This window comes from Alexandromys fortis, unplaced genomic scaffold (assembly GCF_014885135.2).
Source record: "Alexandromys fortis isolate MF-2015 unplaced genomic scaffold, M_Fortis_MF-2015_v1.1 scaffold_8_1_9099942, whole genome shotgun sequence".
In the NCBI taxonomy this organism is placed as follows: Eukaryota; Metazoa; Chordata; class Mammalia; order Rodentia; family Cricetidae; genus Alexandromys; species Alexandromys fortis.
In genome coordinates this window covers 757,838-776,092 of record NW_026067898.1, presented here as the reverse complement: position 1 = coordinate 776,092, position 18,255 = coordinate 757,838, and the positions used below count along the sequence as shown (strand labels likewise).

The 18,255-nt window shown below is 46.7% G+C and overlaps 2 protein-coding genes and 1 pseudogene across 3 annotated transcripts; 1 reads left to right on the top strand and 2 right to left on the bottom strand.

Moving 5' to 3' along the window:
• Positions 1-334: 334 nt before the first annotated feature.
• On the bottom strand, positions 335-1,486 carry LOC126487835 (serpin B6-like; annotated as a pseudogene).
• Positions 1,487-4,340: 2,854 nt separating this feature from the next.
• On the top strand, positions 4,341-15,474 carry Btbd18 (BTB domain containing 18). Its single transcript, XM_050119946.1, has 4 exons — positions 4,341-4,359; positions 5,149-5,974; positions 7,646-7,752; positions 12,908-15,474. Exons 1-4 carry the CDS (start codon positions 4,341-4,343, stop codon positions 14,944-14,946), a joined length of 2,991 nt encoding a protein of 996 aa, XP_049975903.1. The 3' UTR covers positions 14,947-15,474.
• Positions 15,475-16,222: 748 nt separating this feature from the next.
• Selenoh (selenoprotein H) lies at positions 16,223-17,830 on the bottom strand. Of its 2 annotated transcripts, none has more exons than XM_050120946.1 (4): positions 17,483-17,808; positions 17,241-17,386; positions 16,998-17,128; positions 16,223-16,389 (listed from the first exon to the last, which is right to left on the bottom strand). In XM_050120946.1, the coding sequence occupies exons 1-3, from the start codon at positions 17,578-17,580 to the stop codon at positions 17,028-17,030; spliced, it is 345 nt and encodes a 114-aa protein (XP_049976903.1). In that variant the 5' UTR covers positions 17,581-17,808; the 3' UTR covers positions 16,223-16,389; positions 16,998-17,027. The 2 variants fall into 2 exon arrangements, with proteins under 2 accessions (XP_049976903.1, XP_049976911.1); XM_050120954.1 differs by lacking the exon at positions 16,223-16,389 and adding an exon at positions 16,451-16,871 and having other exon boundaries at positions 17,483-17,830.
• Between the last annotated feature and the right edge of the window lie 425 nt (positions 17,831-18,255).

The following is an 18,255-nucleotide window of genomic DNA, read 5'->3' as shown; positions in this document are numbered from 1 at the left end:
TTTTTAAAAGTATTACATTTATTTATTTATGAACAGTGTGCCAGTGGAGGTCAGAGGGCAACTTTCCAGGGTCTGTTCTCTCTTTCTACCATGTGGGTCTCTGGGATAAAGACCAGGTCAGCAAGCTTAGCAGCAAGCAACCTTACCTGCTAAACCATCTTAGCAGGCAAATTGATTATCATCATCATCATCATTATTGTAGTTTTTTCTTTTGAGATAAGCACACAGTTCTGAAGGTTTATTTCAAAATTGTCATTGCACTTATGAATAAGGTCACTTAGGTCACAGGCAAACCATGGAGAAAGGATAAAAGACCGACAGGAACACCTTTTCTTCATGGAGAGGAAAACCGGCCACAGAACAGAATCCCATTGGTCTTAACATGCTGAATGAAGAAGAGGAAGGGGTGGTCGGCACAGAAGCGGGGAGTGTACAATGGTGACCCCAGAATGAAAACGGCAGCTGTAGCAGCCACAGCCTCTGTGCCCTCCTCATTGACCTCCATAGAGGACTTATGCACAACCTTGGACAGAGACAAGCCTTACTTGGAAGATATTCCAGAAAAGTCTGCCCCATTATCAAAGGTATCAGTCATGCCCAGCTTGCATAGGAAGTCCTTCATGTCATAATTCTCCTCCAGTTTAAACTGTGGGAGGAAAACCTCCTCCTTTTGTTCTTGCATCTTGTTCAGCTGCGTCCACTCTATGAACTTCTCATAAGTTATTTCCTTTTCCACCATTCTCAAGTCAATGTGTTCATCTGGAAACATGATGATCATGTTCAGCTCATTGCCAGCATAGGGAATTAACAGAATTTTGGTGGATATCTCTTCCACATAGGTCATCTTAAAAGTAGACTTCTTAAACATCATTTGCACAAGTTTCTCCTCATTCCTGGAGACTTTGAAAGGCATCTCCTGAGTGTCCTCTTTGTCAAATTGCTTCTCCCAGTTTCCTTGGAAGTAAATGGCATTTACAAGGACCAGAACAGTGTTTCACCATGTCATGAGCCAGCATCTCTTTAATTTTATTTTCTGTCTTTTTGGCGACCCAGGAGTTGATGTGCTGTCGGGACTGCTCTGTATCACCCTTAAAGTCCAGCACTTCCATCTCTGCTCCATAGAACTTGCGGCAGGAATCTTTAAAAGATGCCAAGATATCAAAAGTCTTTTCCCCGAAGAGCTAGTTGGCTGTTTTGAGCAAGTACTGTGTACCAGTCTTGTTCACTTCGGTGAGAAGTGACTGGAAGCCCTGGTGGACATCTCCACCTCCATTGCCGCTGCATTTATCCAAAGAGAGTGCCTGAATGATCTGGCTTGCAGTGTTTCCCTTTGCCCCCATGAAGACCATGGCCAGGGATGAGGAGATGCTCATGGGTGAGAAAAACACATTTTTCGAGCTGTCTTCACCCAGGATTTTCAAAAGGTTTAAGGCAAAGGTGCCATTTGCTTCCTGAAGAGGATCCATGATAGCGAGCCCTGGACTCTAGGATCAGTGGCCAGACATGAACTGAGCAAAGATATGAAGGAGCTGCTTGCTTCTTGGGCCTCAAATTCCGATTATTGTAGTTTTTTAAGCCAGGGCCTCAGGGCTAGAGAAATGGCTTAGAGGTTAAGAGCACTGGCTGCTCTTCCAGAGATCCTGAGTTCAATTCCCAGCACCCACATGGTGGCTCACAACTATCAGTAATGTGATCTGGTGCCCTCTTCTGGCCTGCAGGCATACATGCAGGCAAAACACTGTATACATAACAAATAAATAAACCTTTAAAAAAAAAAAAAAAAGACAGGCCGGGCGGTGGTGGCACAGGCCTTTAATCCCAGCATTCGGGAGGCAGAGGCAGTTCGAGACCAGCCGGGTCTACAAGAGCTAGTTCCAGGACAGGCTCCAAAACCACAGAGAAACCCTGTCTCGAAAAAGAAAAAAAAAAAAAAAAAAAAAAAAAAAAAAAAAAAAAAAAAAGACAGGGTCTCCTGTAGCTCCCAGGTGGTCTCACACCTTCCTAGCTAAGGACGACCTTGAATTTTAATCCTTCTGCCTCTACCTCCCAAACCTCCCAAGTATGTGCTTCACCCAGTGTTTATAGGGTGTGGGAATCAAACACAGGGCTTCACGTAAACTGACTAAGCACTGTACTGTGATACAGCTCTAATCCCTTATTTTCAGCCCTTTATTCCTCCTCCTTTCTTTTTCCTTCTTCCTCGTCCTCTTCTTCTCCCTCTTTGAGACAGCTCAAGCTGTCCTCCACCTCTGTTCTCCTGAAATTAGAAGTGTGAGCCACCAGACCCAGCCTTGATTCTAGCTCTGAAACAGAACAAAACTATAAATGACATGATGAAATGAAAAAACCTTCATCTTTCAAAACACTGGCTATCTGTATAAGGAAAAGCAGAGTATTTTTGTTCCTACCGTCTGGTGGCTATGTACCCGGAGTGAGTCATTTTGAAGCCCTGGGGAGGATGGCCATATATCAGTTCATTCCCTTTACAAATTTTACTACCACAAGCCGGGTGTGGTGGTACCTGCCTTTAATCCCAGCACTAGGGCAGCAGAGGCAGAGGCAGGGGGATCTCTGTGAGTTCGAGCCCAACCTAGTTTAAGTATCAGGTTCCAGGACAGCCAGGGCTGTTATACAGAGAAATCCTGTCTCAAAAACACAAAACAAACAAAAAAAGAAAAAAGAGAGAGCAAGGATAACAAATTTTACTACCAAAAAAAAGGTACTTGATTAAAAAAGCCAACCAAGAAGTCATCTCTATTTATTAAAATTAATTTAACCTTGATAAAAATGCATTAATAAGTAGATAACACATTTTCCTTATACCTCCACAGAATAACCCACAAGGGTATTGTACCTGCTCAATCAAATCTTAATTCTATAGTCAGAGGCAGCATACACAAGTTTTGTTCCGTTCCCTTCCTTGCTTGCTTCTGCTGCCGCCAGTATCTGGACTCTTTTTCAGCTATAGTGTGTGTCTTCACAAACTGCTTCCCCTTCAGGATGTGACAACTGCAACTGAAAATGTCCTGCTTCTTCTTTCTATTTTCATCCTTTTTTTTTTTTTTTTTTTTTTTTTTGAGACAGGGTTTCGCTGTGGCTTTGGAGCCTGTCCTGGAACTAGCTCTTGTAGACCAGGCTGGTCTCGAACTCCCAGAGATCCACCTGCCTCTGCCTCCCGAGTGCTGGGATTAAAAATATTTAAAATTTTACAATCCCTCTCAGGTTTTACGTGGATTTACCATACTACGTTGGGCACCAATTTGTTGGAGAAGGCCGTTTGTTCATCCCTGCCACCAAAAACTGAAATTATCACACAGAAACTGTATTAATTAAATCAGTGCTTGGCCCATTAGGCTAACTCTTACATATTAATTTAACCCATCTCCATTAATCTGTGTATCGCTATGTGGCTGTGGCTTACCAGATAAAGTTCTGTCTGGCTCTGGTGGGGCTCCATGGCTTCTCTCCCACTCTGCCTCCTTTCTCCCAGCATTCAGTTTAGTTTTCCCCTCCTAGTTCGGCTCTACCCTATCATGATTTCAAGACAGTTTCTTTATTCATTAACCAATAAAAGCAACACATAGACAGATGAACCTCCCACACCAATGTGCCACAACTGACTCAAATCCTTTTCTTAAAAAAAGGAAAAAATAATGGACTGGAGAGTTGTCTCAGAGAGATGCTCTTCCAGAGGTCCTAAATTCAATTCCCAGCAGCCAAAAGACAGCTCACAACCATCTATAATAGGATCCCATGCCATATTCTGGTATGCAGGTATACATGCAGAATACTCGTACATAAAATATAAAGAAATAAATCTGGGCGGTGGTGGTACACACCTTTAATCCCAGCGCTTAGGAGGCAGAGGCAGGTGGATCTCTGTGAGTTCGAGGCCAGACTGGTCTAAAGAGCTAGTTCCAGGACAGGCTCCAAAGCTACAGAGAAACAAAAGAAAGAAAGAGAGAGAGAGAGAGAGAGAGAGAGAGAGAGAGAGAGAGAGAGAGAGAAAGAAAGAAATTTTTAAAAAGAAAACAGTACTAGGAATAGAACCCAGGGCCTCCTACATGCTAGTAAAGCATTCTACTATTAAGTTACACACGAAGCCCCCAGATCCTTTGGGAAAATGTGGTAAATCTCATTAAGGACACATTTGAACACACTGTCTTACCCACCCATAAATGTTTTGTTTCTGCAGGTTCTTCTTTTACTACATCCTCTTGGCTATTACATTTCCTTAACCACATTTTATAATAGGTAACTTTGAATTGGGTCATTTTTACCCAGAGCAAGACATCATCAGGTATCTACTGAGGGTCAGGGTCAGCAATCCAAACTAGATCATGGTCCCAGTACACACTGGTAAAGACTTTACAGATTTATAGTATGGGTTGACATTCTCTCTCTCTCTCTTTCTCTCTCTCTCTCTGATGAGTTTTTTCTTGTTGCTGTTGTGGGTCTTTGTTGTGCTTTGTTTGCTTGATTTGGTGTTTTGAGACAGGGACTCTATATAGCTCTTCGCTGTCCTGGACCCACTATATAGACTAGGCTGGCCTGGAACTTACAGAGATCAACTGCCTCTGCCTTCCAAGAGCGAGGATTAAAGACACGTGCCACCATTCCTGGCCTTATTCTCTGTAATTTTTTTTTTTTTTAGTTTGAAATCATTCTTTTTAATACCACCCGTAAAAACAGCTATTTCCTGTCAGAAAGTGAGTTAAATAAATTGTCTGTAAAAAGCTGCAGGAACTCAGCGGGTGGTGGTGGCACATGCCTTTAATCCCAGCCCTTCGGAGGCAGAGGCAGGCGATCTCTGTGACTTCGAGGCCATCCTGGTCTATAGAGCAAGTTCCAGGGCAGGCTCCAAAGCTACAGGGAAACCTTGTCCTGAAAAACGAAACAAAACAAAAACAAAAGGGTGCAGAACTCACTTCAAGTAGGTGTTCCCACAACTCCCTTGGGTCACCAGTTCTACAAGATTCAGGGCTGGAATGACATCCTCAGGGGTGGGGGTGGGATGTCATAAACCAGTCCCATGACCTTTTGTTTTCCCCTTGGACCTTTTTAGCCCTAGAAAATATCTATCTTGATTGACCACATTGCAAGCAAAAACACATACCGTCTTCCCCCCCACCCCCAAATGAGGCCTAGACGAATGTTGGCAGGGCCAAGGATATTTGTCGCCTTTCAAGGCGACCAAAGAACTGTACCTCGATGTCCCTGGAGCCCGCCCTAGCGAGCCAGGAGTCGTGGCCCGGGCCCTCGCTGTGCTGCAGGCCGAGTCAGGCTTCAGAAGGAGCCCTCCCACACCATCCGTACCCCCTACCTCTCTCGCGCGCAGCCCAGCCATCTTCCCTGGGCCTCCGCTCCCGCCAAAGCGCTCCTCGCCCTCTGATTGGCTCTCCCGGGAGCCGCCGTCCAATGGGGATGACGTCTTCGCGCACGTCGGGAGCGCCGGGCGGAGGAAGGAAGTCGTCGGAGCCCTCGACGCCTGGCCCCCCAGAGCGCGAGGATGGCAGCGCGCGGTGTTTAGCCCAGGCCGCGTGGCCTCAGGCCCTCGTCCGTCATCACTGCCCGGTGCATGTGGCTGCTGGCGACCCGGGGAGACTGCAGGACCCGTGTGGGCCGAGCCAGCGGTGGCCGTGGGGGGCAGCCCCGACCTCGGGCCTGCACTGGCTCCATGCTCCATTCCCAGAAACCCTCGCGCCCGAGATCCCTCTTCCGCGGAGTTGGGCCCCGGGGCCCAGGCGTGCGAGGCCATCTGCTTTGCAGGACCTTCTGTGACGCGGTTGCCTCCGCCTAACCCTCGCTCCCTGGTTTCGGGATTGCGAGCCAGCGCCATCACTGAGACAGTGAGCCCACCTGCGCCGCTTTGCGCAACCTCCCTGCTAGAAACAACTGGAGCAGAGGAAACACAGGACAGCAGGACCGAATTTACTGCAGAACCGTTCCAGATTGGGTCTGAGGACAAGGCTAGGTATTGGTACTTTGGAAAGCTTCCTTGTTCATCCACATTTCCTCTGGCTGGGGTGAGAATTAGTCTCACGCCCCCCTCCCCCCCCGTTCCCTCAATCCCTTCTTGGTATAAGGCCTCACCTTTTAAAATTATGTTTTGAGAACTGAGTTCACTAAATTGCCCATACTAGTCTGAAGCATATAATACTCCTGCTTGGCCTCCTGAATAATAGCTAGGATTACAGACGTGGGAACGCCAAGCCCAGTTGATGCTTCTCTTTTCTTAATTTTCCTACTCGCTGTTTTCTTTCCCGATAGCTTTGACGTGAACTATTCAGACTCCACAGTGCTACCTGAGAGAAAACTCCATAATCATACCAGAAAAAGAACACAGCCGTGCAGTAAGTGGGGCTGGGGTAGTGGGCCTGGTGGGCGGGGACACAAACACACACACAAACACATATCTAGAAATTTAAGTCAGAATATCCATTTTGTTTGGTTGGGAAAGGAGGGTCAAATGCATACCTCTGTTTGCTCTGTTGTTAATCAAGCAGTTAACCAAGCTCACGAAGTCCATACATTTGCAAACTGACAAGATCATTCTGGTTCACTTTGATCAATCAACAGTGATTTTTTTAAATTTTTATTTATTTATTTATTATTATTTAGTTAGTTAGTTATTTTTGAGTTTTTTTCGAGACAGGGCTGCTCTGTAGCTTTGGTGCCTGTCCTGGAACTAGTTCTTGTAGGCCAGGCTGGCCTCGAACTCACAGAGATCCTCCTGCCTCTGCCTCCCAAGTGCTGGGATTAAAGGTATGGGCCACCACCGCCAAGTTCAACAAGCCTTCCAAATCCTCTTTTCTTGATTGTGCACCCTCTGCTGGTTAGTGTGATAAGTGAGCTTAAAGAAAGGTGCATATGGCTTCCCAGAGTCAGTTTTATAGTCAGCAGTATTGTCTTTGCAAGTGTGAAATCGAAAGTGTGCTGAGATGTGGTGCCCAGAGGGTTCACACTATAGGAGCAAATGAGAAAGGCTGAAGTATTGAATTTTCTTTTGAGTCCGAGTCTTTCTGGCCTCAAACTCAGTCCTCCCACCTTTTCCGCTCAGTTGTTTGAGTTACAGACACATACCACCATTGTCCACATTTGTTGTGTTCTGTTTTGTTGTGTTTGAGACAGGGTCTCACATAGCCTAGGCTGGGCTTGAACTGGTTATATTGGGAGGATGGGTGTCCTTGAATTCCTGATCTTACACTCTGCCTCCTAAGAACTGGACTACAGACATGCTCTACCATGTCTGGCTTGTTTAAAGGTTTTTAAAAGCCCTACATGATAAGTAGTGTTATTTCTGTTTCATGCATAGGAAAAGGGAGTCTCTGAGAAGTTAGGTCACTTGCGTGATGTTGTGCAGCTAGGCTAGTTAGGAGCAGAGCCAAGTTTCAAATGTAGACTTATCTCGCAGCTTCTGCCTGAAACCACTGTTGCAATAGTCTTTCTTGAGATTATCCTCAGCATACCTTCTCAGCTGATGTTTCTTCAACTTGTTGTCGCTCAAATTTCTCCACCATTTCAAAGACAAAAAATAAATTAGGTTTAATTATACCTCTGAAATATATTATCTCACCCACAGGAATCTGAGCCTTGAAAACTTAGAAGATTTATTGACCAGATACAACATGTGCTCTCCTGCCAGTTCCAAAATCCTCTACAGGAATCCCCGGTTCCTCCGGGTAGCTTTTCTGCAGCTTCGTCACCAGCAGCAGAGCGGTGTGTTTTGTGATGCCCTTCTGCAGGCAGAGGGTAAGAAAATAAAGGAGGCTCAGCTGAAAATCATTGTAGAATAAGGTAAAATGAGTCCAAGGCCAGAGGTAAATAATAAACCCAGGAGAATGTTCTTGCTGTAAACTCTTTGGTGGAAAGTTGTTTTATTTCCAGGATAATCAGTGTTGGGAGGAGATGGGGTGTTGGTGGTGCTGTTTTGTTAAGGTGGGGTCTCACTGTGCCCCTCTGTAGAACTCACTATATAGACCAGGCTGGCCTCTGCTTCCCCAGGGCAGGGATTAAAGGCTTTCTTTCACCACCACACCTGGTTTAGGGTAAGTCTTGTTTTTGTTTTTTTGAGACAGGGACTTCAGCCTAGGCTTTCCTCAAACTCAATGTAGCTGAAAAGGGCCTGGGACTTCTAATTTTCCTGCCTCCTGAATGTACCACCACTCTAACATGCATGCAGAGCTGAGGATCAATCCTGGTTTGTTTTTTTTTTTTTTTTTTTTGCGTGCTAGGCAGTCATTCTTCCAAATGAGCTCTCTCCCCAACCCTTCTAAAACTCTTCTTAGAAGAAAAATTGTTGGGGACCAGAAAGCTAGCGATGGCTACGAGCACTGACTGCTCTTCCAGAGGACCCTAGTTCAGTTCCCAGCACCCACATTCCAGTTTATCACTGTCTGTGACTCACACATGTTGTGCACAGATATATACATGCATGTAAAGCACGTAAAATAATTAGGAAAATTTTAAACAGTTAAACTGTTACTATGCTTTTTCCTCCTACAATTAAAACTAGAATGGGGAGAGAAAGAGAACTCATTAGCTAAGAACACCTGCTGATTTTTTGTACCAGCTTACAACCAGTCATAACTCAGGGGATCAAATGCCCTGTCAGCAACAGAAATATGAATTTAAAACATAAAATTAGGGCCAGGCGGTAGTGGCGCATGCCTTTAATCCCAGCACTTGGGAGGCAGAGGCAGGTGGATCTCTGGGAGTTCGAGACCAGCCTGGTCTACAAGAGCTAGTTCCAGGGACAGGCTCCAAAACCACAGAGAAACCCTGTCTTGAAAAACCAAAAAAAAAAAATAAAAATAAAAAACCATAAAATTAGGAAGTTAAAGGATCACCAATTCAAGGAGAGCCCAGGCTACAGAGTGAGTCATACTCATGCATGCTACTCCTGTGTGTACTTAGGCTAGGTCACACATAGATACACGTTTATTTTGTGAGCTGGGAGGTGTTGCTGCAGTCCCTAGGTGAAGGTCAGTTTTCTCCTTTTATCCTCTGGGTTTTAGGGCTGAACTCAAATCTGTAGGCGTGGTCAGCTGCTAGCACTTTCCATGATAAGGCATCTTTTGAGACCCAAGTCTCAAAACAAAAAACAAACATAATCTGTCAGTGGTGGCACACACCTGTAATCCCAACACTCGGAGACTGGCTTGAAAATTTCTGAGTTCAAGGCTAGAGATAATTCCAGGACAGCCAGGGCTATTTACAGAGAAACCCCCCCCCCAAAAAAAACCCACAAAATCCCCAAACAACAAAAATAATACAAAGCTGGGGTAAGAGGTGCTGACTGGAGAGATGGTTAAAAGTACTTGTGTTTTGCAGAGAACCTTGGTTCCGTTCCCAGTACCGACATGGCAGCTTAGTGGTTATCTAGTTCCAAGAAAACTAGTGCCCTCTTCTGGCCTCAGGCATCACTGAAAGCAAAACATTTATACAAATAAAATAAAAATATATAAAATTGGGGGCTGGAGAGATGGCTCAGTGGTTAAGAGCATTACCTGCTCTTCCAAAGGTTCCGAGTTCTATTTCCAGCAACCACATGGTGGCTCACAACCATCTGTAATGAGGTCTGGTGCCCTCTTCTGGCCTGCTGACATACACACAGACAGAATATTGTATACATAATAAATATTTTTAAAAAAATATATAAAATTTTAAAAAGTTGGGGCTGGAAAGATGGCTCAGAGGTTAAGAGCGCTGGCTGCTTGCTCTTCCAGAGGTCCTGAATTCAATTCCCAGCAACCACATGGTGGCTTACAGCTGTCTATAATGAGATTTGGTGCATATGTATAGGCAGAAGACTATATTTAAAATAAATAAATATTTTTGAAAAAAGTCGGGCATATAGTTCAGTTGACAGAGCCTTAGTATAGTTTCATGAAGCTCTAGGTTCAGTTCCCCAGAATAGATTACACCAGGCACAGCAGTGCATGCCTGTAGAAGCAGGATCAGAAATTCAGCTCACATTTTACTTCAGAGGGAATTTTAAACCAGCCTCGATCACATGATATTTGGCCTAAAAATAACTAAGTAAGAAGGTAGCGAGATGGCTCATTGGCTAAAAGTACTAGGTGTGCAAGCATGAGGACCTGAGCTCAAATCCCTAAAACCCAAGACAAGTCTGTGCCTTGAATGCCCCATACAAGGAGATGGGAGGCCAAAGACAGAACCCTGGAATCTCAAATACAGCTGGTCTGGTGTAGAGAGCAGGTAGAAACAAACAGATCCTGTGTCAAAGAAAGTGAAAAGTGAAGACAGATATCCCAGGGTGTCCCCTGACCTGTATGTATATGCTATCACACACACACCCGTGCCCACAGACACACAAATAGGAGCTAGGGAGATGGCTCAGTTGGTAAAGTACTTGTCTTTCAAGCATGAGAATCTAAGTTTGGCTTGTTGGCACCCAGATAAAAAGCTGAGTGCCTTGATATGTTCCTGTAATTCCAATGCTAGGGATTTGGAAGCAGAAGGACCCCTGGGGTCCGTTGGCTAGCCAGTCTAGCCAAATTGGTGAGGTCCAGGTCCAATCAGAGACCCTGTCTTAAAGGATAAGGTAAACAATTGACTGAGGTCAACTTCTAGCTTCCGAGTACCCTAAATAAGTAAATATAAAGGAACTATAGGGGTTAGGGAGATTGCTCTATGGGTAATGAATTTAACATGCAAATGTGAAGACCTGAGTTTGAATCCTCAGACCCCAGGTAAAGCCAGTACAGCTCCGTGCACCTCCAGTCTCAGTGCTCCTTTGCCTAGGTGGCAGGCAGAGGCATGAAAATCCTTGAAAGCTTATAGACCAGCTAGCCTGGCCTTTTGGAGGACAGCAAAGAGACTCTATGTCAATAAGGCGAAACGTGGGGATGACACTTGAGGTTGTCCTTTTACTTCCATGTGCACACAGTCGCTTGAAGACATCACCCCTTCAGAGACACGTATGCACACACACAAAGGAGATGAGAGTCTGATGTAGTGGTGTACATCTTTAATCACTATTGTCAAAAGGCTCATGGATTTGAGCTAAGTCTGGGCTATATAACCAGGCCTTGTCTGAAAATAAGCAAAGAAAAACAAATTGCAAGTTTTATGGGCATAGAAAATCTATAAAATGCACATAATAGCCTAATGGGATAGTTGCAGAAGTTTAAGATATGTCAAGCACTTAAGAATTTTTTTGTTTAGTTGGGTCTTTTGAAAACAAGATTTCTTGCTGGGCAGTGATAGCTCACGCCTTTAATCCCAGCATTTGGGAGCAGAGGCAGACAGATCTCTGAGTCTGAGGCCAGCCTGGTCTACAGAGCGAGTTCCAGGAGAGTCAGGACTACACAAAGAAACCCTATCTTGAAAAATCAAAAGGAGGGCTGGAGAGAGGTTAAGAGCACTGACTTCCAGATGTCCTGAGTTCAATTCCCAGCAACTACATGGTGGCTCATAACTATCTGTAATGAGATCTGGTGCCCTCTTCTGGTCTGTAGCATATATGTAGGGAAAATGTTGTATACATAATTAATAAATAAAAATCTTAAAAAAAAAAGAAAGAAAGAAAAGGGAAAAGAAAACAAAATTAATTTATCCTATGTAAACAGACTGCACCTTTGTTTTCTGGCCACCCAGACTCAAATAAACACACGTAAACTGTATTAATTACAACACTGTTTGGTCAATAGTTTATGTGTATTCCTACCTAGTTCTTATATCGTAAATTTACCCATTTCTTTTCATCTGTGTATCACTACGAAGCTATGGCCTGTAAGGTTCCGGCATGTTTCCTTTGGCAGCTACGTGGCAACTCCCTGACTCCCACCTCCTCCCTCTATATATCCCTTTTTGGATTTCCCACTTGGTTGTACTCTGCTAAGCCATTGGCCAAAACAGCTTTATTCATCAACCAATAAAAGCAACACATACACAGAAGGACCTCCCACTTCACTCCTATAGCTCATATTGGCCTTGAGAATGACTGTGAACTGCTGATGTTTCTACCTTCCAAGTTTTGAGGGTTACCAGCATGCACCACTAAACCTCGCTTAGATAATGGTTTTTTGTTTGTTTGTTTTCTTGGTTTTTTGAGACAGGATTTCTCTATAGCTTTGGAGCCTGTCCTGGAACTAGCTCTTGTAGACCAGGCTGGTCTCGAACTCACAAAGATCCACCTGCTTCTGCCTCCTGAGTGCTGGGATTAAAGGCGTGTGCCACCACCGCCTGGCCTAGAATATGGCTTTTAAAGCCCTAAGCATCTACTATAGTTGGAGGCTGCTCATTCATTTCCTGGCCGCCCAGACCCAAAATAACCACACATAAACTGTATTATTACAACACTGCTTGCCTATTAGCTCATGCTTTTTATTGGCTAGCTCTTATATCTTAAATTAGCCCATTTCTTTTTTTTAAATATTTATTATGTATACAATATTCTGCCTGTATGCCTGAAGGCCAGAAGAGGACGCCAGACCTCTTTACAGATGGTTGTGAGCCACCATGTGGTTGCTGGGAATTGAACTCAGGACCTTTGGAAGAGCAGGCAATACTCTTAACCACTGAGCCATCTCTCCAGCCCCAAATTAGCCCATTTCTATTAATCTGTGTATCACCATGTGGTTGTGGCCTATGGGTAAGGTCACATCCAGTGTCTGCCTCCTACAGTGGCTACATGGCAACTCTGACTCCGCCTACTCTCTCTCTCTCTCTCTCTCTCTCTCTCTCTCTCTCTCTCTTTCAGTCTGGCTTTACGTTGTTAAGCCATTGGTCGAAAGCAGCTTCTTTATTAGCCAATGGCAATAAACCTATTCACAGCATACATCGCCTCCCACATCACACATTTGGTTCAGTCAGTAAGTGTCTTGGGAAAGTTCTTTCTCTCTCAGTTGTCAATATTACCCACAGANCCCCCCCCCCCCAGGTGAGGCTGTCCCAGCCCACTGTTGCATCCTGTCTGCCTGTAGTCCCTTCTTCACCGAACGTCTGGAGCGAGAAAGGCCAGTTCAGGGTCGGAAGGTGGTGCTGGAACTGGGAGGCCTAAAGATCAGGACACTTAGGAAGCTGGTGGATTTCCTGTATACTTCAGAGATGGAAGTATCTCAGGAAGAAGCCCAGGATGTGCTTTCTGCTGCCCGTCAGCTCCGAGTCTCCGAGCTGGAAACCCTTCAGCTGGAGGGTGGAAAGTTAGTAAAGGCTCCCCAGGGCCGAAGACTAAACAGAGAGTGCTTACAACCACCCAGTGCCGCACCAATCTCTGCCAGAGTGGTCACACCGAGCCGCCGCCCTCGACCTCCACTGCCTGCCCCCCACACTCCTGGTCCTCTTGGAGCAGTGAGGTTGAAGTCCTCAGGGGAAGAAGAGGGGCCTCACAAAAAGAGCAGCTTAACAACTGTGGATAGCTTGCCAGAGACCCTTTTACTCAAGAAGAAGGCCAGGATTTGCTCAGCTCAAGAAAGAAGCTTGTCTCCATCGAGCCAGAGAGAAGGGCCTACGGAGAAGAGTGACCCTGCTCTAGGTCCTATGGCACATTGCCATCCTGCCTTGTACCCTTCTGTGGATGAGCAGCTGTTGCCCCGCAAGATCAGGCTGAGTCGCTCAAAGCCATCGGCTCATGTCTGTACACCTGGGCCTTCTAGCGTTCTAAGTGGTCCCAGTTCAGTGCCCACAGCTCCTGGCCGGCGTCTCTGGAGGCAGAGAAATGTAAGTGGAGCAGCACAGGCTGTGGACAAGCAGAAGCCAGGGGACGTCAGTCCTCTGGAGAGCACTCCAGACCCTTCAGATGTTAGGAAGACGGGTGGCGCCAGGAACCAGAGCCCCGAATTCCGAGCCCTTGCCTCCAGCTCTGTAGAGGAGGGACAGGTTGGGAGAGTAAAGCTTAGGAAGATTGTCAATGGTACCTGCTGGGAGGTGGTGCAGGAGCCTCCCCTCAGAAACACCCGAGACAGCCCCCAGGTCCCAGGACCCTCGGATGTAGAAAAGCCTTCAGGAACTCTGCTGGCCTCAGTCAGTGTGCAGGAAATACCTGCTGGATCCCAGCTGTGTCAGGACTCCCCAGAGAGCCCGGGGCTACAGGACATTTTGCTCTGTGCTAGCCACTCCCCAGACCACCCTGTGGTGAAGTCAGAGTTTGGATCTAGCCCGATGCTGATAGGGAAGGAGCCTGTGCTGAACCTCGACTGCAGCGAGCCCTACACGTTTGACACAGCCCTGCTGGGCCAGCCCTGTGAAGCTGAGCAGTACCGGATCACAAGCGCTGCGGCCACCAGTGAGTTGGAAGAGATTCTGGACTTCATGCTATGTGGCTCAGATGCTGAACCACCAGTAGGATCTCTGGAGAGTCCTGGGGCTGAAGGCTGCAGAACCCCAAGTTATCACCTGTCAGAAACAGGAAAGAATTGGATTGAAGGGGAAGAATGGTGTTTGCCAGACATAGAACTCTGGCCCAGAGACCTCACAGGGTTGGAAAAGGAACTGGTTGGTGAAAACAAAGAGCCAGTTGAGCCGCTTAGCCCCCTTGTCATGCCCTCTGAGAACACAGAATCAGCTGAGCCCCTTAGCCCCCTTGTCATGCCCTCTGAGGTGAACAGAGAGGCACTTTCCCTGAGAAGCTCTTGGACTCCAGACCTTGAAATTACCAGCTCCCAGCCACTGGATGGTCAGGGAGAAAAACTTCTCCACCTTGACTCCCCTGACTCTTCCCAAAGGTCTTACAGGGATCTCTCACTTCCGTGCTCAAACTGGGTAGAGACAGGGCTGGATGAGGTATTGTATCCCACGCCCAAGGCAGTCAGGGAAGTGTCTGCTAACCCTGAACTGCGGGACCCATGTCCTGGCAGTTCTGAAGACGAAGAGATTGACGTGGGGAACTGGGCGGAGGAGGATAGGCTAGGGCCTGGTGTTCCCTCTGTCTGGCCTGACCCTTCCTCAGAGTCAGAAACAGAGATTGATATAATAACATAGTGGACAGGCAGGGCGGGGCAGGACTCCTAGGAGGGTGACAACTGTTGATCAGCAAAGGGCTTTCTTGGGAGAAAAGCAAGCACATGTCCCCTCCTCAGCACTGATCTCCCTTCCCCAGGTTTGTGCGCCAGGCAGAAGTTAAATAAATAGCAATACCATGGATAGAAAATTATGAACCTGAGCTATTTCTTTGTAATCCATTTTTCAGTGACAAAATAATTGTGGTCCCCAACTCTAGTTAAGATATAGGAATAGTTAAGACTAGGCCTTTCACAGTTCGAGATCTGACAGTCATTGAAAATTCAGGGACAGTTTGTGTTCTACTTAAAGGATGTCTGCGAAGGAATGAAGCTATCTTACATAGAGCACCAGAATAAGTGGGATCTCAAATGCTCAGGCTGGCACTGAACTGCCTCAGCCCCTGTGGCTGGTGTCACAGTCGGCCACGAAGCCCAGCCACGGGACTTACTCACTGCCAGTATGACAAGCCTAGCAAAAGCCTCGATGGGCCTAGAAGATGTTCTCTCCATAACCACTTCCAAGAAGTAGATTAAAGAGCTGGAGAGATGGCTCAGTGGTTAAGAGCATTGCCTGCTCTTCCAAAGGTCCTGAGTTCAATTCCCAGCAACCACATGGTGGCTCACAACCATCTGTAATGGGGTCTGGTGTCCCCTTCTGGCCTTCTGCATACACACAGATAGACTATTGTATATATAATAAATAATAAATATTAAAAAAAATAAAGATGTGCACCACCACCGAGCTTTTAAAAAAAAAAAAAGTAGATTAAAAGTAGTTGCTTTAAAAACTTTACTTTGGGGGATGCAGAGATGGCTCGGTGGTTAAGAGCACTGCTCTTCCAGAAGTCCTGAGTTCAATTTTCTGGCAACTACATGGTGGCTCACAACCATCTGTAATGAGATGTGGTGCCCTCTTCTGGCCTGCAGGCATATATGCAGACAACACTGTATACATAATAAATAAATAAATTTTTATAATTTTGTTTTACAAAAAACAATCTGGTCTTATAGGCCAGGTTAGCCATGAATTTTCAGTCTTCCTGTCAGTCTCCCAGGTGCTGAGATTGCAGGCATACAGCACCAAACACAGCAACATCCATGTTTTTTTTAAAAGCATCTCACGTTTTACCATAGACCCTACAGTTCCCACACAGAAGTTACTTTACATTATGAAAAGTACAAAGACCAACAACAACCCACAAAGTTAGTTGTGTCCGTCCTTTTAAGACTAAATTCAAATTTGACCCATGCTCGCAGACACTTTAATTTTAACTTTTATTAAACCAATCCAAATAACTTTTACAAGGGCTGCCTCACAACGGAACCATCATTTCTGGTGAGGAAGAAACTGTGGCTTCAGGTACACAGCTTAAGTTTGGCCATGCACTATCATAAATGCTTCAACATCTCCAGGGAATGAAGGCTGCAAATAGATAAGGGAACATGAGTAGGTTCCAGGAATCACAAGGACCAAGAGAGACATGCACAGTCCCAGCTATGGTTAGCCACACAAAAACCCCAAATCCAGAGTGCACCCAACATTCAAGTGCAGAAAACATGCCAAAGCACAGTATGAAGCACTAGGGACAAAATAAGTCCACATAGCTAATAAGGGAGTGTGGGGGGGGAATGCTACCTTATCACACAGACTATTACAAAAACCAGAAAAAGTGCATGTAAAGCTAAGTAACAGCAAAGATTCTGGAGAGACCTTAACTACAGAAACTGACACGTCACACTGTCGAACCAGTAACATTTGCAAGAGTCATGGAATTAAAATAGTCACCTGCCGGGCAGTGGTGGCGGCACGCCTTTAATCCCTGCACAGGCGGGTGAGGCAGGCGGATCTCTGAGTTCGAGGCCAGCCTGGTCTACAAGAGCTAGTTCCAGGACAGGAACCAAAAGCTACGGAATCCAAAAAAAATAAAAAATAAAATAGTCACCAAAGATGGGTGATTATTCTGTGAGATAGCTGTAAGGGTAAGACTTTCACAGTCTGCCCAATGTGCGTCCCTGCGTCGTGATACAAACCTCAGCATGGGGGCTCCCTGCACAACGATCTTAGGAAAGGTACTTCTTCAATTCTTTAACCACCTCTTGAGGCTCAGGAAATTTGAGCTTTCGTGGCGGGCCCTTCTTTATACCGGTCCAGAGTTCAGCACCTGAGAAGGATAGGATAAAGCTAAATCACGATGGCACCCACTACCCCATCCCCTCAGTCATAGGTGCTCGGGTTTCATTTCCCGCCCCAACCCCACCGCGGCCTCCACTCACGGCTGTTGTCCGCGCGCAGCAGCGTCACCTCGAAGCTGCCCCTCCGCGGCTTGGAGGGGTTCACCTGCACAGGCAGCTCTGGGGCCTCCAGCTGCAGAGCCTGGCTCAGGGCAGCAGCGTGGCGCCCGTAGACGCGTCAGCTCGTGCTGCGGACACAGGGAATGCAGACGGGGCCTGTGGTCCCAGCGGCCCGGGTCTACGCTTCCCGTCCGCCCCCTTCCCCCGACTCCCCGGCCCCTCACCAGTGCTCAATGACCACCGCCGGGCCCTCCGCCAGTTTCTCGCGCTTGTCCACAGTCTCTGCCGGCGCGGCCTTCCGCTTTCTTCCGATAGGAGCCATGGTGGGGACCTCCGGCGGCAGATGCAATGTGGGGCTGGGGCGCTGGTAGGATAGGGTGGCGACGCAGACCCGAAGGACAAAGCTGCAGCCCCAAACCCCCGCTTCCAAGTACAAACCTCTCGCGGGTAAAGGCACCCACGTGACCTGAAGGCGGGCCCTTCAAGCACGACTACGCTGCCTATCAGAAGGGGGTGGGGGCGATGCAGAGGACCGGATCAAACCACCCTGTGTTGCCTAGGGGACTACGCTGCCTATCAGAAGGGGGTGGGGGCGATGCAGAGGACCGGATCAAACCACCCTGTGTTGCCTAGGGGACGTGCACGAGGGACTCAGGGAGAAAACAAAAAGCAAAAACAAAACAAAAAAAAAGGCTTGGCGCCGGGTAGGGACTTTCTGTACCTAAACCGTCTACTCCAGAATCTGTGGACCAATTCCACGTGAAGTTTACACCGCATTTCCGTGCCATTTGTACAGACTACAGAAACTCGCCAACTTGCACCTAACTTGGAGATCCAAGTCCTCACGTGGTGAAACCAAAGGGTGTGGCCTTTTATGTTAAGTGGACTTTGAACCCCAGCCCATTAACGACCCAGGCGCAGTAGCTGGCGCCTTTAGTCTCAGGTAACTCTCAGGTATTTAGGTGAATCAAGGGGGATGGTGATTCAGAGGTTAATC